Source organism: Conger conger, chromosome 19, assembly GCF_963514075.1.
Source record: "Conger conger chromosome 19, fConCon1.1, whole genome shotgun sequence".
Taxonomy (NCBI): domain Eukaryota; kingdom Metazoa; phylum Chordata; class Actinopteri; order Anguilliformes; family Congridae; genus Conger; species Conger conger.
In genome coordinates this window covers 15,819,255-15,839,281 of record NC_083778.1, presented here as the reverse complement: position 1 = coordinate 15,839,281, position 20,027 = coordinate 15,819,255, and the positions used below count along the sequence as shown (strand labels likewise).

General features: G+C 52.1%; 1 protein-coding gene across 1 annotated transcript in view; it reads left to right on the top strand.

The window, feature by feature from the left end:
• LOC133118826 (importin-8-like) overlaps positions 1-16,990 on the top strand; it is a 24,215-nt gene extending 7,225 nt beyond the window's left edge. Inside the window, exons 16-34 of the mRNA XM_061229087.1 lie at positions 351-445; positions 683-767; positions 1,524-1,658; positions 2,596-2,695; positions 3,069-3,145; positions 3,264-3,380; positions 3,764-3,853; positions 5,025-5,190; positions 5,457-5,617; positions 6,833-6,958; positions 8,731-8,797; positions 9,880-10,005; positions 11,006-11,103; positions 11,215-11,310; positions 12,619-12,839; positions 13,290-13,495; positions 14,739-14,966; positions 16,348-16,477; positions 16,839-16,990. Coding sequence (XP_061085071.1) covers positions 351-445; positions 683-767; positions 1,524-1,658; positions 2,596-2,695; positions 3,069-3,145; positions 3,264-3,380; positions 3,764-3,853; positions 5,025-5,190; positions 5,457-5,617; positions 6,833-6,958; positions 8,731-8,797; positions 9,880-10,005; positions 11,006-11,103; positions 11,215-11,310; positions 12,619-12,839; positions 13,290-13,495; positions 14,739-14,966; positions 16,348-16,477; position 16,839 — 2,325 coding nt within the window. The 3' untranslated portion in view covers positions 16,840-16,990. The remainder of the gene's footprint in view (positions 1-350; positions 446-682; positions 768-1,523; positions 1,659-2,595; positions 2,696-3,068; positions 3,146-3,263; positions 3,381-3,763; positions 3,854-5,024; positions 5,191-5,456; positions 5,618-6,832; positions 6,959-8,730; positions 8,798-9,879; positions 10,006-11,005; positions 11,104-11,214; positions 11,311-12,618; positions 12,840-13,289; positions 13,496-14,738; positions 14,967-16,347; positions 16,478-16,838) is intronic.
• The last annotated feature ends 3,037 nt before the right edge of the window (positions 16,991-20,027 follow it).

Here is a 20,027-nt window from a genome sequence, read left to right as displayed (position 1 = left end):
TGTGAATACCCTCCGATTCCTATCCCACAGAACTACATTATGCAGAATTCTCATCTATCACATGATCCTGTGTGAATCCCCTCTGAGTCCTATCCCATGGAACCACATTACCCAGAATCCTCATCTATCACATGATCCCCTGTGAATCCCCTCTGAGTCCTACCCGACAGAACCACATTACCCAGAATCCTCATCTATCCCACGATCCCTAAATGCTCACAGTTCAATGAGTGTTCCCTTTGTGCCAAAGGCTACATTCCAGTTCTGAAGACAGAGTTAGTAGGGAATGGCTTGGGTGGGCGGCACTGGTGCCTTGAAGGACCCGGTGTGCTGTGTGTCTTGGTTGCTAGGAGACGCTGGAGGTAGATGAGGACGATCGGCCGGAGCTGGTGTGGTGGAAGTGTAAGAAGTGGGCCCTGCACATCCTCACCAGGCTGTTCGAGAGGTGAGGGGGGCAGTGGGGTGAGGTGCTGTTTGGGTAAAGAAATGGGCTGCTAACACTCACCAGCCTGGACTGAAATAAGACTGGTATTGGGTTTTAATGGTAAGATGATGATATTAACCAGTAAAATCCATTAATGACACGTTTTAGTTTGGTTTAGTTTCCTTTAAAGAGTGCAGGGCTGGGGCACACAGGGCCGTTTGCGCTGTTCTGCTGAGCTAAAGTGTACACACCTCACAGGTACGGAAGCCCTGGCAATGTGACGAAGGAGTACTCCGAGTTTGCAGACTTCTTTCTGAAGACTTACGCCGTAGGGATCCAGCAGGTATGAGGAATCGGGCTGTGGTGTGTGTGTGTGTGTGTGTGTGCGTGTGCGTGTGTGCCTGCGCGTGTTTGTGCGTGCGTGTGTGTATGTGCGTGCACCCATTAATTGTACTATTTATGTAGCTAAAATAGTCTATTCCTGGAACACATTGATATTTCTCTTTAGAGTGACAAAAGAGAGACGTACATGTACCATTCACTAAGCATCAGGGGACAGTAGCATAGACTAACCATATTTGAACTCTTTAAACTAAATTAGTATTAAGATTAATGTGTGTAAAGAACATGATTAAATACTGCTGCAGTACATGGCCTTCAGTAATGGTCAAATATGGTTCTCCTTTTGAAAACCCCTGTAACACGCCCTACTCTATCCTACCACTAAGGGGCAGCATGGCATTGTTGAATTCCCGCAGTGTTACTACGACCGTCATTCAACTACAACGGTATTTTATTATCGTAGTTCCAGCACGTGCAGCAACATGACCCGCATTGTAAACGGTGGCAGTGTATATAAGAGGTGCCGTTTACAGGAACGAATCCTAAAAATCACACACTAACGGTTTGGACAGTCATGAAAGTAGCACTGCTGGTGCGTTTAAAAGCCTCTGCATATACTCGCCTGTTCTTAGCCGAGCAGTGGTGACCTCCCTGCGAACACAAACGTTCTCCCAACGTTGCCGCACGTAGTTGAAACGTTCCGGTAACGTTGCGAGAACGTTCGGTGTGAGCCGCCGCGTGGCTGTGTGTGGCTCAGGTCCTGCTGAAGGTGATTCACCAGCACCGGCAGAAGCAGTACGTCACCCCGCACATCCTGCAGGAGGCGCTCAACTACCTGAACCAGGGCGTGTCCCACTCCCTCACCTGGAAGCAGATGAAGCCTCACATGCAGGTGGGAGATCCAGAACGTTCCGCCCGGTGACCAGTGTACAACACACACTGCCCTGGGCACGGTTTCACAAAGCGCGATGACTGAGCTTACTGGATAACTGCGCCGATTAAAACCCAAACCCCTCTCATAACTGGAATTTTAGTAAAAAAAGAGCTGTTCTGGGTTTTACTCGGCCTGTTGCGTAGTGGTTAAGGTAAATGACTGGGACCCGCAAGGTCGGTGGTTCTAATCCCGGTGTAGCCACAATAAGATCCGCCGTTGGGCCGTTGAGCAAGGCCCTTAACCCTGCATTGCTCCAGGGGAGGATTGTCTCCTGCTTAGTCTAATCAACTGTAAATCACTCTGTATACGAGCGTTTGCCAAATGCCATTAATGTAATGTAATGTAACTCAGCACAGTTATCCAGCAAACTTGGTGATCCTGCTTTATGAACATGAGTTAAAATGCAAGTCAACGATGGTATTTTATTAAATCCTACTCTCGAAATGTAGGTAAGGTAATCTTTACATGCTCATAAAAATGCCGGATTGTATCGGGAATTAATAACGTTAGAGGTTGAATAGACTATAAATAGTTTGAATCCACACCAGGAAATGTGTTCCTGGAAAACGTGTGATGTGCAAGTCAGAGATGGTGTTAATACAGTGTGTGTAGCTTGCAGGGTGGAGGTAATGTTTATGGTGTTTAGAGGAAGTGAGTGGTGATGTAAGGCACGTGGATCAGGAATGGTGTTGTGTTCTGGTCCGGGGTGGAGGCTGTACCCTTGTGCACTGCCCGGGAGGGGGTAGTCATGGGCTGGGTCTGAAACCGCATACTAGCATACTAGCATAGTACTCACGCAAAATTTCAGGCTGACTTTCATTGAAACATAGCATGAGTAGTATGTTGGACACCTGTGACTTCTGCTCTCTCTTTCTCTCTCCCCCCCACCACACAGACCATCAGCCAGGACGTGATCTTCCCCCTCATGTGCTACAGAGACGAGGACGAGAAGATGTGGCAGGAGGATCCCTATGAGTACATCCGCATGAAATTCAGTGAGTTCAGCCTGGAGCCGGGACTCCACACTGCCCCCTATGGGCCTTACAGCACACACCTGCACACACACACACTGCCCCCTATGAGCCTGCTTTACAGTGCACACACACGCACAAGCACACACACACGAGAGCACACACACACATACACACACTGTTTGTTTGTTGAAGTTCGATGTCTGGGGCTGCCCTGCCCTCTAGTGGTGTGTGTGAAATATTGCACCCTGTCAGAAGTGAGCAGCAGCACTGTGAATGGTACTGAAGGGGAAGTGACATCACAAAGCTGCTTATGTTGAAGAAAGCTCTGCCCCGCCAGTCTGATTGACAGCAGAACAGTGATGCAATCTGTATGTTTGTTTTTGTTTTTTTTTAGATGTGTACGACGACCACGCCCTCCCCACCACAGCCGCCCAGAGTCTGCTGTGCAAAGCAGCCAGGAAGCGCAAGGAGGTGAGAACCGCATAGAACCACATAGAACCGCATCGCTGTGAGAACGGCAGGCTGCGGAGCCTCTCCTGTCAGAACGGCGCACCTGACCTCTCCCCACCTCACCCCCTCTCCCCCTCAGGTCCTGCCCAAAATGATGGATTTCTGCCATCAGATCCTGATGGATCCCAACTCGGATCCCCGCCGGAAAGACGGAGCGCTGCACGTGATTGGCTCGCTGGCAGACCTCTTACTCAAGGTAACCTCCCACCCGGGGAGGAACTGGAGCGTCAGTTTAGAAAGAAGTGGATGCTGCGTCCATCTATAAAAACTTAATCATACTCGATGTACTCGATCAAAAACATCATCAGTACTCTTAATGCACAAATTATGACGCACCCCATTGTCCGATAGAAGCACTCCCACCTCCTGAAGTCCAAAAAATATTTTAAGTGCGTATTCATCTGTTTGAAGGTAAATTTTGCTGCAGAACGAAAAGTTGATGTATGTCTTTTAAATCAGATTGATTAAAACAGAACATATTCAGTGACATAAGTGAACTGTCTTGCCGTGGGTATGACGTGTACGTTGAGTGGTTTTCTTGATTTTTGGTGACTGTGCTTTTTGTCCCGCTTCCCACAGAAACAGGGCTACAAGGAGCAGATGGAGCTGATGTTGCAGAACTACGCGTTCCCCCTCCTCAACTCCAGCCTGGGCTACCTGCGTGCCCGGGTGAGCCAGCTGCAAGGCGTCGTGGGAACCCGAGTCTTTTTGCGCAAGTCTGAAGAGAGATGTTTGGCTGCGGATTTGTGTTGGAACGTTGCATGAGGCATTGTGGGATGCACGCGGGTCACTTTCACACCTTGGCAGGAGGTCTGCTCTCGGGCTGCCAAGAGAAACATGACGAGTAATTATGTTTGGGCCTCTGGGAGCCTCTCGCTGTAACGGCTCTCGTTCCCGGCAACAAGGAGGGCTCGGGGGGGGGGAAACGGCGGTTTAAAGAAAGTAATTATGTCAGCGGTCATCGGGTCGAGTCTTGAGGAGAAAACCATTAAAAGCTGTCGCGCTGAGTGTGCCAATAGTTCCTTCTGCGCCTTTGGTCTGGAGCGGATGGTTTTGGTTTCGCGTGACTCCAGACAATGGTCTGATTTGTGCCGCGGATGAGACCCAGTTCTTCAGACGTGTTGTGGGTAGATGGTTTTTGGAGAATCGGGGATGAGTTGTGTTTTGGTCTTATTGAGTCTTGTTCATTGTGATGTCATCACTGGGCCTGTGGAGAAACGGCATGTAAGGAATGCTGACATCTGTGAATCTTGTCTTTTCTCTGGTTCTCTCCTTCTTCCTCCCCCTCTCTCCCCCTCTCTCTCCCCCTCTCCCTCTCCCTCTCCCTCTCCCCCCTCTCTCTCCCTCTTTCTCTCTCCCTCTCCCCCTCTCTCCCTCCTCTCTCATTCTCTCTCTCTCTCTCCCTCTCTCTCTCTCCCTCCTCTCCCTCTCCCCCTCTTTCCCTCCCCTCTCTCTCATTCTCTCTCTCTCCCCCCTCTCTCCCCCCTCTCTCTCATTCTCTCTCTCTCTCCCTCTCTCTCTGTGTCTCTCCCTCTCTCTCTCTCATTCTCTCCCTCTCCCCCTCTCTCTCCCTCCCCTCTCTCTCTCATTCTCTCTCTCTCCCCCCTCTCCCTCTCCCCCCTCTCTCTCCCTCCTCTTTCTCTCCCTTTCTTTCTCTCTCCTCCCTCTCCCTCTCTCTCTTTCTCTCTCCCTCTCTCTCCCTCTCTCTCCCTCCCTCTCTCTCTGTCTCTCTCTCTCTGTCTCTGTCTCTCTCTCTGTGTCTCTCTCTCCCTCTCTCTCTCTCTCTCTCTCTCCCTCCCTCTCTCTCTCTCTCTCTCTCTCTCTCTCTCTCTCTCTCCAGTCCTGCTGGGTGCTCCACGCCTTCAGCTCGCTCCAGTTCCATAATGAGCTGGTGTTGCGCAACGCGGTGGAGCTGGTCCGGCAGAACCTCGTCAACGACAAGGAGATGCCCGTCAAAGTGGAGGCAGCCATCGCCCTGCAGACGCTCATCAGCAACCAGGAGCAGGGTGAGAGAGGGACCGCGAATGACTGACCTGTGACCATGACACAGGCTGTCAGTGAATGAGTGACAGACAGGCTGTGTCAGTGAATCAGTGACCAGTGACCCAGGCTGTAAGTGAATCAGTGACCGAGAATAAGGCTGTCAGTGAATGAGTGACCATGTCAAAGGCTGTGTCGGCGAGTGCCAGGGATACAGATCTCATCTGTGTGTCTGTGTGTGTGTGTCTGTGTCTGTGTGTGTGTGTCTGTGTGTGTGGCGTCTCTACCCCAGCCAAAGTGTACATCCGGCCCTACATCCGTCCTGTGATGCAAGAGCTGCTCCATGTCGTCAAGGAGACGGAGAACGATGACCTCACCAATGTCATCCAGAAGATGATCTGCGAGTACAACGAGGAGGTGGCCGTTATCGCCATAGAGACAACACAGAACCTGGTACGACCCCCCCCCCCCCACACACACACACACACACAAACACACACACACACACACACACACACACCAAGCTCTGCTCTCAGACTCCCAGTACACCCAGAGTGAAATAGCTAGCATGTCTCTTCTCTGTTCCTGTGACTATGATGTCATGACTGCCCTCTACTGGTAATTATCAGGACTGCACTGCCCCCGCCTCAGGCCGGCCTGTCCTCTCTCACTCTCTCTGTCTCTCTCTCTCTCTCTCTCTCTCTCACACTCACTGCGCTCCCTTAAGAGCATGTTCGAGGCTGCATTGATTTTACCTGAGAAGTACAGACATGTTCTTTATTTCATTGCCAGAAATGCACGGGCACGAATACGGTAAACATCTTCAAGAACTTTCAAGGGCAGATGCTGATTTCCCTTCTCTGTTCTTGTGCCAAAATGAAAATACTCCTGTTTAGTGTTCAGTTTTGCAAATTGCACTGTGTGTGTCAAACAAGAAGTGTGTCAACCTGAGAGCACAGCGTAACAGGACGTGTCCCAGTCTGTGAGCACAATGTAACAGGAAGTATGTCAACCTTTGTGGATGTCTAACAGGAAGTAAATGGTAAATGGCAGGCATTTATATAGCGCCTTTATCCAAAGCGCTGTACAATTTGATGCTTCTCCATTCACCCATTCATACACACACTCACACACCGACGGCGATAGGCTGCCATGCAAGGCACCGACCAGCTCGTCAGGAGCATTTGGGGGTTAAGTGTCTTTGCTCAGGGACACAGCCCGGGCGGGGGATCGAACCGGCAAACCCTCCGATTGCCAGACTGCTCTTACTGCCTGAGCCATGTCGCCCCGGAAGTGTGTCAACCTGTGAGCACAGGGTGACAGTGTGTAACCTGCGTGTATGTCAAACAGGAAGTGTATCACCCTGTGACAGGGACTGTCAGCCCGTGAGCACAGTGTAACAGGAAGTGTGTCAGCCTGTGAGCGCAGTGTAACAGGAAGTGTGTCAGCCCGTGAGCACAGTGTAACAGGAAGTGTGTCAGCCCGTGAGCACAGTGTAACAGGAAGTCTGTCAGCCTGTGAGCGCAGTGTAACAGGAAGTGTGTCAGCCCGTGAGCACAGTGTAACAGGAAGTGTGTCAGCCCGTGAGCACAGTGTAACAGGAAGTGTGTCAGCCTGTGAGCGCAGTGTAACAGGAAGTGTGTGTGCTCGTTGGGTGTGTCCCCGCAGGCTGAGATCTTCACGAAGGTGCTGCAGAGCGAGGAGTACGAGGACAGCGAGGATAAGACGGTGATGGCTCTGGGCATCCTGAGCACCATCGACACCATCCTCACTGTCATGGAGGACCACAAGGAGGTGTGCACCACCCTGACCAGTCTCCTCCTCCTCTCTCACTCTCTCACTCACTCACTCACTCACCCACTCACCCACTCACCCACCCACCCACTCACTCACTCACTCACTCACTCACTCACCCACTCACTCACTCACTCACTCACTCACCCTCTCACTCACTCACTCACTCACCCTCTCACTCACTCACTCACTCACTCACACACTCTCACTCACACACACACACTCACTCACCCACCCACTCACTCACTCACTCACTCACACACACACACTCACTCACCCACCCACTCACTCACTCACTCACTCACACATTCACACACTCACTCACTCACTCACTCACTCACTCACTCACTCACTCACTCACTCACTCACACTCACTCACCCTCTCACTCACTCACTCACTCACACACACACTCACTCACCCTCTCACTCACTCACACACTCACTCACTCACTCACACATTCACACACACACTCACTCACACATTCACACACACACTCACTCACTCACTCACTCACCCTCTCACTCACTCACTCACACACTCACTCACTCACTCACACATTCACACACACACTCACTCACACACTCACTCACACATTCACTCACTCACTCACTGTGTGTGTGTGTGTGTGTGTGTGTGTGTGTGTGTGAGATGAGTCTCAGTGTGTGTGTGTGTGAGATGAGTCTCAGTGTGTGTGTGTGTGTGTGTGTGTGTGATGAGTCTCAGTGTGTGTGTGTGTGTGTGAGATGAGTCTCAGTGTGTGTGTGTGTGTGTGTATGTGAGTGATGAGTCTGTGTGTGAGATGAGTCTCAGTGTGTGTGTGTGAGATGAGTCTCAGTGTGTGTGTGTGTGTGTGAGTGAGATGAGTCTCAGTGTGTGTGTGTGTGTGTGTGTGAGAGATGAGTGTGTGTGTGTGTGTGAGATGAGTGTGTGTGTGTGATGAGTCTCTGTGTGTGTGTGTGTGTGTGTGTGTGTGTGAGAGATGAGTGTGTGTGTGTGAGATGAGTCTCAGTGTGTGTGTGTGTGAGATGAGTCTCAGTGTGTGTGTGTGTGTGAGATGAGTCTCAGTGTGTGTGTGTGTATGTGAGATGAGTCTCAGTGTGTGTGTGTGTGTGAGATGAGTCTCAGTGTGTGTGTGTGTGTGTGTGTGAGATGAGTCTCAGTGTGTGTGTGTGTATGTGAGATGAGTCTCAGTGTGTGTGTGTGTGAGATGAGTCTCAGTGTGTGTGTGTGTGTGTGTGTGATGAGTCTCAGTGTGTGTGTGTGTGTGTGAGATGAGTCTCAGTGTGTGTGTGTGTGTGTGTGTATGTGAGTGATGAGTCTGTGTGTGTGAGATGAGTCTCAGTGTGTGTGTGTGAGATGAGTCTCAGTGTGTGTGTGTGTGTGTGAGAGAGATGAGTGTGTGTGTGTGTGTGAGATGAGTGTGTGTGTGTGTGATGAGTCTCTGTGTGTGTGTGTGTGTGTGTGTGTGAGAGATGAGTGTGTGTGAGATGAGTCTCAGTGTGTGTGTGTGTGTGAGATGAGTCTCAGTGTGTGTGTGTGTATGTGAGATGAGTCTCAGTGTGTGTGTGTGTGAGATGAGTCTCAGTGTGTGTGTGTGTGTGAGATGAGTCTCAGTGTGTGTGTGTGTATGTGAGATGAGTCTCAGTGTGTGTGTGTGTGAGATGAGTCTCAGTGTGTGTGTGTGTGTGTGTGTGTGTATGTGAGATGAGTCTCAGTGTGTGTGTGTGTGTGTGTATGTGAGATGAGTCTCAGTGTGTTCTCTGTTCGGCAGATCACTCAGCAGCTGGAGGGCATCTGTCTGCAGGTTATCGGCCTGGTGCTGCAAAAACCCATCATAGGTACGTGCCTGTGTGTGTGTGTATGTGTTTGTGTGCACACGTGTGCATGCTGAGTGCCATTGGAACGACTACAGAACGCACGTCAGATAAGGTACAATTCATTTCCAGTTCATGGCTAGTTCATTCACACTCAGTTCTCACAGTACGTACATTCATAATGGGGGCCTCTCTCAGTAGCCTTTATTAGGGTGGAGAGAATGCATCATATCCTTTCAGATCTGTTTTCTGCCCTTTTAATATGCTCTGAATATGCAGCAGGCTGAGGCTTATTCCTGCACTGACCTTCTGTCCTGTCTCACAGTAATGGGGTAAGACACGGCTCATCGCCTGTGTGTTTTATATATGTCTCATTAAAAGATCAGAATCGGCACCGGGTCCATTACTGAATATTATAAATATTTGATTCAGAAAATAGCATGTCATGGTTTGGGAGTCTGAAAGACCGGAGTGAATTATCTTGCAAGAGGACGTCTTTTATTCCTCTCGAATAATGAATACGTTACACAAATTGGTCGACGTCGTCCTGAGTTCCCGCTCTTGGAAGTTATCTCTTAACGAGGTATTCGGGGGTCTAATTTGCATGCGGGCGCTAACATCGCTAATGAGTTTTAGCACCACTCTGCAGGTAATGAGCAGAGAGCGCTCGCTAACGGCGTTTAGCCACTTCTTCCCCCGCGATGAAGCACTTAGAAATCGGAAGGCTCTGCTTTCGCGGGGCCAGAGTGCGCTTCAGAGTGCGAGTGTGTAATGGCTTTTCGTCTCGGAGGGGAGAGGAGGATGAGAGGAGAACGTCGTGGCTCAGGAGAGGGTGGGCAGCTCGTGTTTCTGAAGTATTTCCCACTGGACCTTTCATCAGGGAACTGTGAGGCAGATGAGTTCCCCGCTGAGTCAGGTTCTGCTTGCCAGGGAGTTTTTTTTTTTTTTTCCACTGTTGCCCCCGGGGCCAGGGAGGGCTGGGACCTGCGTCTCGTCGCTCTCTGGCGCCCCCCCGCTGGTTCAAGCTGTGCATGACGTGTGCGGCTGGATTTAGACACGGATTTGTGGAGTCACTTGTGTCACGGTTGCGGTCTGAACCCCCGCAGAGTTCTACGAGGAGATCCTGTCGCTGGCGTTCGGGCTGACCTGCCAGACCATCTCGCCCCAGATGTGGCAGCTGCTGGGCGTCCTGTACGACGTCTTCCAGCACGACTGCCTGGACTACTTCACAGGTACTGTGGCTTTACACCTGGGCACGTCGCATGGTTATGACCTCACAGGTGCTGTGGCTTTACACCGGGGCACGTCGCATGGTTATGACCTCACAGGTGCTGTGGGTTTACACCTGGGCACGTCGCATGGTTATGACCTCACAGGAGCTGTGGGTTTACACCTGGGCACGTCGCATGGTTATGACTTCACAGGTACTGTGGCTTTACACCTGGGCACGTTGCGTGATTATGACCTCACAGGTGCTGTGTCTTTACACCTGGGCACGTCGCATGGTTATGACCTCACAGGTGCTGTGTCTTTACGCCTGGGCACGTCGCATGGTTATGACCTCACTGGTGCTGTGGGTTTGCATGATTATGATCTCATCAGTACTTCAAAGAAAAAGTGTTTCAAAGTAACTGAAGTTGTTTAGCAAACATTTCATAAATAAACTTTTTTCACAAACATACGCAAGGTTCAGGATTTTCACCTCATAAGCAGCAGTCTGCTGTGTGCCGTGGTGTGATAATGTCGGTACAAACACCATTTCAGCACTTTCAGAAGAGCCTTTATCAGTGACTCCCGTTAGTTTATTTATTCCCCAAAGCCGTTTGAAATCAACGCATTATAAAATTATCGGTCTGTACACAAAGGTGGAAACATAACCGATAAAAACAAGAAAGCCTAAGTTGTGCGATAAGTAGTTTCCATGGCAACAGGAAGGATCAATAGAAGACTGTTGCTGTTGAACTGCCAGACTGTACTCAGTTAAGGTAATGGAAAACCTTAACTGTTTTGGATTCAAGTACTTTTCTGTATTTGACTAAGCATGCATGCCTGGTGCATTGGAACAAAGTTTCCCAAAAGTATAAGCCCTACCCATCTGCGCCTCCTTGCAGGGTCAGCCGCACCAGGCAAGATCAGTCGAGCACAGAGAAGCATTTGAAGCCGAGCCAAACACTATTTGAACCCAGGTGTGGCGACGGACGCAGTAACGATGCTCCCACTGTGTCCCCGCAGACATGATGCCTCTCCTGCACAACTACGTAACCGTGGACACGGACATGCTGCTCTCCAACCCCAAGCACCTGGAGGTCATTTACACCATGTGTAAGAAGGTGAGCGCTCGGGCCAGTAACCACGGCGACGCGTGTGTGCGATGCGCGCCGGTGACCTCTGACCCCCCCCGTCCTCTGACCTCTGACCCCCCCCCCCCCGTCCTCCCACAGGTTCTCACCAGCGACGCGGGCGAAGACGCAGAGTGTCACGCCGCCAAGCTGCTGGAGGTCATCATCCTGCAGTGCAGAGGGCGGGGCATCGACCAGGTGAGGGAATGGGGGGTTCTGGGAAATGTAGGCAAAGTGACCTGTGGTCAGATGAGCAGCCAGAGGCATTTTTTTGTGCAGAACGGCTCACAAAACTGTTTCGTTTTATTTAACCTTTATTTAACAGCGGAGTTATCCAGCGAATGCAGCAATCGTGCTTAATGACCCAAGCCCCGCGGTGAAAGCGATTGAGAGTGCTCAGTTCCCACACTGACCTGGACTAGAAGGCACGTGTCATAAAATGGCCGTCGCTGTTGTTAGCTGGGTTAGTGTTAGGGTTAGCAGGGGTTGTGGGTTAGGGTTAGGGTTAGCGGGGGTTGCATGGGTTAGGGTTAGCTGTTGTTAGTGTGGTTTATGGCTGACCCTGTCTCTCTCTCTCTCTCTCTCTGCGTGCCCCTGTTCATGGAGGAGGTTAGGGTTAGGGTTGGGGGGGGTTGTGTAGGTTAGGGTTAGCGTTAGCGAGGTTAAGTGTGTGGTCTCTCTCTCTCCCTCTCTCTGCAATGAGTGCCCCTGTTCATGGAGGAGGTTAGGGTTAGGGTTGGGGGGGTTGTGTGGGTTTGGGTTAACGTTATCAGGGTTAAGTGTGTGGTCTCTCTCTCTCCCTCTCTCTGGGCAGTGCGTGCCCCTGTTCATGGAGGAGGTTAGGGTTATGGTTGGGGGGGGGGGGGGGGTTGTGTGGGTTAGGGTTAGCTTTAGCAGGGTTAAGTGTGTGGTCTCTGTCTCTCCCTCTCTCTGCAGTGCGTGCCCCTCTTCATGGAGGTGGTGAGGGTTAGCGTTAGCGGGGTTAAGTGTGTGGTGACTCTCTGTCTCCCTCAGCAGTGCGTGCCCCTCTTTGTGGAGGTGGTGAGGGTTAGCATTAGCGGGGTTAAGTGTGTGGTGACTCTCTGTCTCCCTCAGCAGTGCGTGCCCCTCTTTGTGGAGGTGGTGAGGGTTAGCATTAGCGAGGTTAAGTGTGTGGTCTCTCTCCCTCTCTCTGCAATGAGTGCCCCTGTTCATGGAGGAGGTTAGGGTTTGGGCTGACTCTCTCCCTCTCTCTGCAGTGTGTGCCCCTCTTCGTGGAGGAGGTTAGGGTTAGGTGTGTGGGTTAGGGTTAGGTGTGTGGGTTAGGGTTTGGGCTGACTCTGTCTCTCCCTCTCTCTGCAGTGCGTGCCCCTCTTCGTGGAGGAGGTTAGGGTTAGGTGTGTGGGTTAGGGTTTGGGCTGACTCTGTCTCTCTCTCTCTCTGCAGTGCGTGACCCTCTTCGTGGAGGTGGTGAGGGTTAGCGTTAGCGAGGTTAAGTGTGTGGTGACTCTCTGTCTCTCTCTGCAGTGCGTGCCCCTCTTCGTGGAGGCGGTGCTGGAGCGGCTGACGCGGGCGGTGAAGTCGAGCGAGCTGCGCACCATGTGTCTGCAGGTGGCCATCGCCGCGCTGTACTACAGCCCCGCCCTGCTGCTGCACACGCTGGAGAACATCCGCTTCCCCCACAGCCCCGAGCCAATCACAGCGCAGTTCATCAACCAGTGGATGAACGACACCGAGTTCTTCCTGGGGTGGGTCCCCCCCGCCCCGCCCCGCCCCACCGCACCTCACCAGCCCTGGGTCGATCACGGAGTTCATTTCTCATTTTCTGCTCCGTCCCATCTCGCCTGGTGCAGCTGAGCCAACTGAGCAGACCAGTTACACCAGACACGCTCAGTAAAGTGGACAAATATTTGAATCCAAAACAATTACGTAATTGACCCAGGTCTGCACCCCATCTCTCAGTCTTGTGTCGGCTGTGAAAGGGGTCCTTGCACTGGTATCTGTGTACTGGTCTCTCTTACCCTGGCGCTGGTATCTGAGTGCTGGTCTCTCACCCTTGCTCTGTTATCTGTGTACTTGTCTCTCTCACCCTGGTGCTGGTATCTGTACTTGTCTCTCTCACCCTGGTGCTGGTATCTGAGCGCTGGTCTCTCTCACCCTGGTGCTGGTATCTGACCACTGGTCTCTCTCTCCCGCAGGCTCCATGACAGGAAGATGTGCATCATCGGGCTGAGTGTGCTGCTGGAGCTGCCCAGCCGGCCGGCCGTGGTGGAGGGCGTGGCGGCCCAGATCGTGCCCTCCATCCTGCTCCTCTTCCTGGGGCTCAAGCAGGTGTACGCCTCTCGGGTCTCCAACAAGCCGGACGTCCTGGCCCGGCGGCCCGTCTCCGAGGAGGAGGAGAACGGTGAGGAAGAGTCCCCCCCCCCCCCCCCTCCTTCCTCAGTTTAAGTTTATTAGCCCTTTGAAGAACTGGTTTTCTTTTTTGGAATGTCAGTGTTGGAGAACTCCATGGCTTTCAGTTTAGCAGTGGTGACTGTGACATCAGCATTAGAATGTTCAGTTCGGAACATCCTAATCACATAATTCTGACCCCTCTCCTTAAAGGGTTAACCGCTTGCCCTGTGAAATAGGTCCAGCTTGGACATCATCAGTAGGGAGCTGGTCGGTGCCTTGTATGTCAGCCATTCGCCGTTGGTGTGTGAGTGTGAGTGTGTGTATGAATGGGTGAATGAGAAGCATCAATTGTACAGCGCTTTGGATAAAGGTGCTATAATAAGTGCCAACCATATACTATATCAGAATACAGGTGGCTTTCGACTTTATTTAAAAAGTAGGGAAAGTAAACTGAAAGGAAATGAAGATCTGGAGATCTCTGAAGATGGTAGGAAATTTTGCAGTGTACTTTTTAAAATACTAGTCTGCTGTTTTAATGAAGAAGGATATCAGCAGGATACATCAGTAGGGTATTTTGTTGTGTGTTACAAAAGAAAACATCAAGCTCTTTATCGTCAGGAGGATTGTTCTTGATCCTTGATCTCTTGATTTTATTTCATTTTTTTTACCGCTTTCTAATAATGTTCAAAGGGCTCGAAGAAATCAATTCTGCTGTCAAGGCAACTGAACAAACTCGCAAAAACCGCCGGTGGGTGGATTCTCATTTGTAGCTTTTTTTTTTGCCTGGAGATTCTCTTCAATAAAGGGGGGGGGGGGGGGGGGGGAATTGGACTTCATGCATAAATGAATAAATGCAGAATCCATTAAACGGAGGTGGCGAGGTGTTTTATCAGCTCGGTGTCGTTTGAGGTCCGGCAGCAGCGCTGCCTGGAGCGTCGGGCGCATTGCGTCTCCAGGGTGATCTGAGGTTTCCGGACGCACTGGGACTTTCACTTGTCACTGTAAATCCCGGAACTTTCAGGCGTGAGGTCACGACTGTGTGATTAGAGCTTTCTTCGCTGAGCATTCTAACGAGTTCTAGAACTGAGTTAGAACTCTGAAGAAAAAAAAAAAAACATTCCAAAGAAAACCCTACTCATCTGAGGGATCGTTATCTTTTGTGATACTTATTGTCTGTTTTCCTCTTGTGTAAAGGGAAGTGAGTTATGTTACAGGAACAGGCTCAGTGCTCTCTCTCTCTCTCTCTCTCTCAGAGGAGATCCCGAGTGAGGAGGATGAGGTGAAGGAGAGCAGGCACGCCATGCAGGAGACGCCCAGCACGCCGAGCGGCCAGGGGGACGAAGACGACGATGACGATGATGACGATGACGACTACTGGGATGAAGAGGGTCTGGAGGGCACCCCGCTGGAGGAGTACAGCACGCCCCTGGACTACGACAACGGCGAGGACGAGTACCAGTTCTTCACCGCCGCCCTGCTCAGTACGTCCCCTTCACCGTGTTACCAGAACCGCTCCCTAACCCCACACTCCCTGACCCCACACTCCCTCCCCCCCGCACCCTAACCCCACACTCCCTGACCCCACACTCCCTCCCCCCCGCACCCTAACCCCACACTCCCTGACCCCACACTCCCTCCCCCCCGCACCCTAACCCCCACTCCCTAACCCCCACACTCCCTACCCCCCCACACCCTAACCACCGCACCCTAACCCCACACTCCCTAACCCCCACACTCCCTACCCCCCACTCCCTAACCCCCACTCCCTACCCCCCCGCACCCTAATCCCCACTCCCTAACCCACACACCCTAACCCCCACACTCCCTAAACACCACTCCCTAACCACCGCACCCTAACTCATACACTCCCTAAACACTACTCCCTACCCCCCCGCACCCTAATCCACACACCCTAACCCAAACACCCTTACCCCCCCACCCTAACCCACACTCCCTAACCACCACCACACCCGAACCCCCACACACAGCCATTTCAACACGTGAATTGAAAATCTGTAAATCTGTAAAGTCAAGTATTCTAGACATATTTATTTAACTTTTCTGCGAAATAAGACAAAAGTTAATGAGGCAGGGCCCCAGACTGTGACTAATGTTTTCTTGGCGGTGTGAGTAAATTAAATTTAAAGGCTGCACGGTTGCGAGTACAAAGTTAACAAAGTTTGGTCGAACATTCCTTACAAATGACACCATCTGGGGCATTCCCCCGCACTTTGATTCCTTTAAGTCGCTCCAGATTGACGTTTTGCGGGAACTTTCTGCCCAATATCAGGGGGTCAGGCGACAAATTCCGAGAGAGGTGGGATGCCTGTGTTGTCCATTCCTGTTTTAGCCAAAATACGTTAAAAACATCAGCACACTACCTCAAATGAAGCAGCAGACACCAGCAGGTGAAAACATTGGTCTGGAGCCCTCTAAAGAGGCTTGACTCATTTCAAGAGTTTTAAAGAGAAATATGGAGAAAATGTCTGGAGAAAATACAGGGCGGCCTGGAGCGTAGTGGTTAAGGTACGTGACTGGGACATGCAAGGTCGGTGGTTTGAATCCCGGTGTAGCCACAATAAGATCCGCACAGTTGTTGGGCCCTTGAGCAAGGCCCTTAACCCTGCATTGCTCCAGGGGGGGATTGTCTCCTGCTAATCAACTGTACGTCGCTCTGGATAAGATCGTCTGCCAAATGCCTGTAATGTAATGTAATGTGATGTAATGTAAATTGATGTCATGTCATGTCATGTCATGTCATGTCATGTAATGTAATGTAATGTAATGTAATGTAATGTAATGTAATGTCATGTCATGTCATGTCATGTCATGTCATGTCATGTCTCGGTGCTGTACCCGCAGGGGTGCAGAGCTCTGACGCGGGCTGGTACCAGTCCCTCACCACCCCGCTCAGCCAGGACCAGAGGACTCAGCTCCAGGAGATCTACAGCCTGGCCCAGCAGAGGAGGAGCTCCGGGGTCAAAGGGCAGTGGTGAGTGTCGGGGGGGAGGAGCTTGGGTCAGATCCGTCCCCACCGATTGGGCACTGTGCCGAGAGCCCCGCCTTCCGACCTTCCTTTGACACATTGATTAAAAAATAAAAATCTGAATCTGCCTCTGCCTGTTTTGTAGGAGCCCCCATTTTATTTTTTTGCCAAGGCCCCCAAAAGGCAGGGTAGGGTGCATGGTGTTTTTTGGGGCAGGGATTGTCTCGGCCGGGAGGGGCGTTAATGGGGATTTTTGGGGACTGGAGGAGCCCCCTCTGTGGAAGGGCCTGCCTGCAGTCGCTGGGAGAACAGGGAGGGGGGCGTCCCGCGCCATGCAGAGGGGGCTGAGTCTTGCCGTCTGTTTCAGAGGACCGCCGGGGCTGAGCTCCAGGAGAGAGGAGCAGCAGCGCTGGGAGGACCTCGGGATGGATTGAGCCGAACGCAGACCTGCAGAAGAGTCCAGGGACGACTGCTCTATGACCGTGCCAGGAAGTTAGGGGGGAAGAGGGGGGGAGTGGGGTGGCTCTGGAGCTGTGACCAGCTGATGAAGTATCTGTGTGTGTGTGTGTGTGTGTGTGTGTGTGTGCGTGGTATTTGTGCGTGCGTGCGTGTGTGTGTGTGTGTGTGTGTGTGTGTGTGTGTGTCCTCTACATTCAGAGTTAAGAACTGGTGGAACTGATGGATCTGTTGTTAACATATCCAATATCCTGTGGGTCAAAGGGGTCACGCTGGTGTAAATCTTTATGGGGTCTGTAGAAGGGTCATATCCTGGCGCATATTGGACTATCCCCTTGGACTGATGTGTGAACTAACAACCCAACCCCCCCCCCCCCCCTTCTGAAAATCCTCTCCAGCCAAGAAGCCAGCAGGATAAATGCTGTAGGAATTTTTTTGTAACAGGTTTCATTTTTCAGGAGTTAACTTAAAAAACAAAACAAAAAAAAACACATAAATTATCATATAACATATAACTGGATTTCCTTTTTTTTTTGCTGATCTGAAAGTGTGTGTGTGTGTGTGTGAGAGAGAGACATGCAAACAAAATGTCAGTGTGCTGGTGTGTTGGATTTGCATATGCAACCCTCCTAGTCCCCAGACAAGATCCGTCTGTGGCTGTACAGGGACAAAGAGAAACTGTGTCGCATTGCTGAGTACAGAGGCCTCGACACCTGGGCCTCGACCCCTGGGCCTCGACCCCTGGGCAACACCTGGGCCTCGACCCCTGGGCCTCGACACCTGGGCCTCGACCCCTGGGCCTCGACACCTAGGCCTCGACACCTGGGCAACACCTGGGCCTCGACACCTGGGCCTCGACACCTGGGCAACACCTGGGCCTCGACACCTGGGCAACACCTGGGCCTCGACACCTGGGCCTCGACACCTGGGCAACACCTGGGCCTCGACACCTGGGCAACACCTGGGCCTCGACCCCTGGGCAACACCTGGGCCTCGACACCTGGGCCTCGACCCCTGGGCAACACCTGGGCCTCGACCCCTGGGCCTCGACACCTGGGCCTCGACCCCTGGGCCTCGACACCTAGGCCTCGACACCTGGGCAACACCTGGGCCTCGACACCTGGGCCTCGACACCTGGGCAACACCTGGGCCTCGACACCTGGGCAACACCTGGGCCTCGACCCCTGGGCAACACCTGGGCCTCGACACCTGGGCCTCGACCCCTGGGCAACACCTGGGCCTCGACCCCTGGGCCTCGACACCTGGGCCTCGACCCCTGGGCCTCGACACCTAGGCCTCGACACCTGGGCAACACCTGGGCCTCGACACCTGGGCCTCGACACCTGGGCAACACCTGGGCCTCGACACCTGGGCCTCGACCCCTGGGCCTCGACACCTGGGCAACACCTGGGCCTCGACACCTGGGCCTCGACACCTGGGCCTCGACCCCTGGGCCTCGACACCTGAGCCTCGACACCTGGGCCTCGACACCTGAGCCTCGACACCTAGGCCTCGACACCTGGGCCTCGACCCCTGGGCCTCGACACCTGGGCCTCTCCTCTGTCCTGCCGTATCTAGGCCGTGTCACATCGCTGTGGTCAACAAAATCTTTCTCCATTTATTTTAGGAGCATTCTTTCATCTCCCACGGTGGTGGGGGCAAGGTCGTACCGTACCCGCTGTTCAAAGCAGCGCTTATAAGAAAAACAAACAAAAAAAACAAAACAAAATAGCCTTCAGTCCCGGAAACCTAGAGACGCACGCATGTTGTGACTGCTGCACGGAGCACTAGGCTCTGCCTCTGTAATGAGCTCTGTGTGTTTAGCGCACGCAGTTAGCGGACACGCGCCACGCTCCGTTAACCTCCCCGGGCGGGGCGGGGCGGGTTGTGGTTTCGAGATTAAATTACGAGGCTCGCGTCGCCCCGTCCGCCATGCGCTCAGCCGAATCCGAATCCGACCAATCGGGCCTGGGCGGGGGACGGTCCAGGTTCTTTTTTGGGGACGGTCCATCGACGGGGCAATGAGAAGCCGCGGCGGGGCGGTTGAGAATCGGCGGCCTTCCTGTACCGGAGGTGTCCTTGAAGCGGCGTTTTGGGACGGTCACGACCTCGCTCTGCTCCGTTTCTATGAAAGTGAGGTGCAGGAATAAGTGGGATAGCGGCTTCCTACGAGGTGAGCCCAGGACAGCCACTCGCTCGCTCTGCCACTGATACAGTATATGAGAACATAACGGAGAAAACAAGCCTGACCAGATTTACTGTGCGGACACCTGCGAATCTCTTCAGACATCAGTCGCAGTATCTCAAACCTCTTCCCCCTTTAAAAGTACAAGGTATTTTACTGACGCTGCTCGAAGAAAAAGTACTGTGTACTGGATATGAATTTCCAATATTATAAACTTTTTATTAAGTCCTTCTTACTCTGCGTTTTCAAAGGGGAGAGTTAAAAGCAAGGTTGAACAACGTCGTTTAGTAGTATTATGAGGGAAGTTTTGCATTTTACGGTTCATGAAATATTGCATCTTGCAAATTGCTTGTCCCATTTTTACAACTGGGTCGTTGCTGGAGGTCACTCTAGTGTTTTCTGTTTATCAGGGCACAGTTGGCAGGAACCACAAGGGATTTGAACCCGCAAACCCCTCTGGTAGTTCCCTATTCCCTGAGCGGTGCCTCGTACTTCTGCTCCATCGCACCGTGTTGTTCCGCTCCGTGAGCTGGCGCTGAGATTGTTCAAATGAGAGGGAACGATTTCCATCAGGCTCATGATCTGAAAGCCGTGTGAAGTCTGGCATTTTGTGCTGACAGTCATGTTCTGCATCCAGTTTTATTGCCTCAGTGAGAATGACGAAATGGGGAATTGAGCCCGTAGAAGAAGATTTATTTGCCTGATGCACCTACAGTGCAGGTTCTATTGTCCAGGTTTCCTGTGCTTGTGGAACAATGCAGGTTCTACTGTTGTGCAGGTCTCTTGTACTTGTGGGAAAGCGCAGGTTCTACTGTTGTGCAGGTCTCTTGTGCTTGTGGAACAGCACTGGTTCTACTGTTGTGCAGGTCTCTTGTACTTGTGGAACAGTGCAGGTTCTACTGTTGTGCAGGTTTC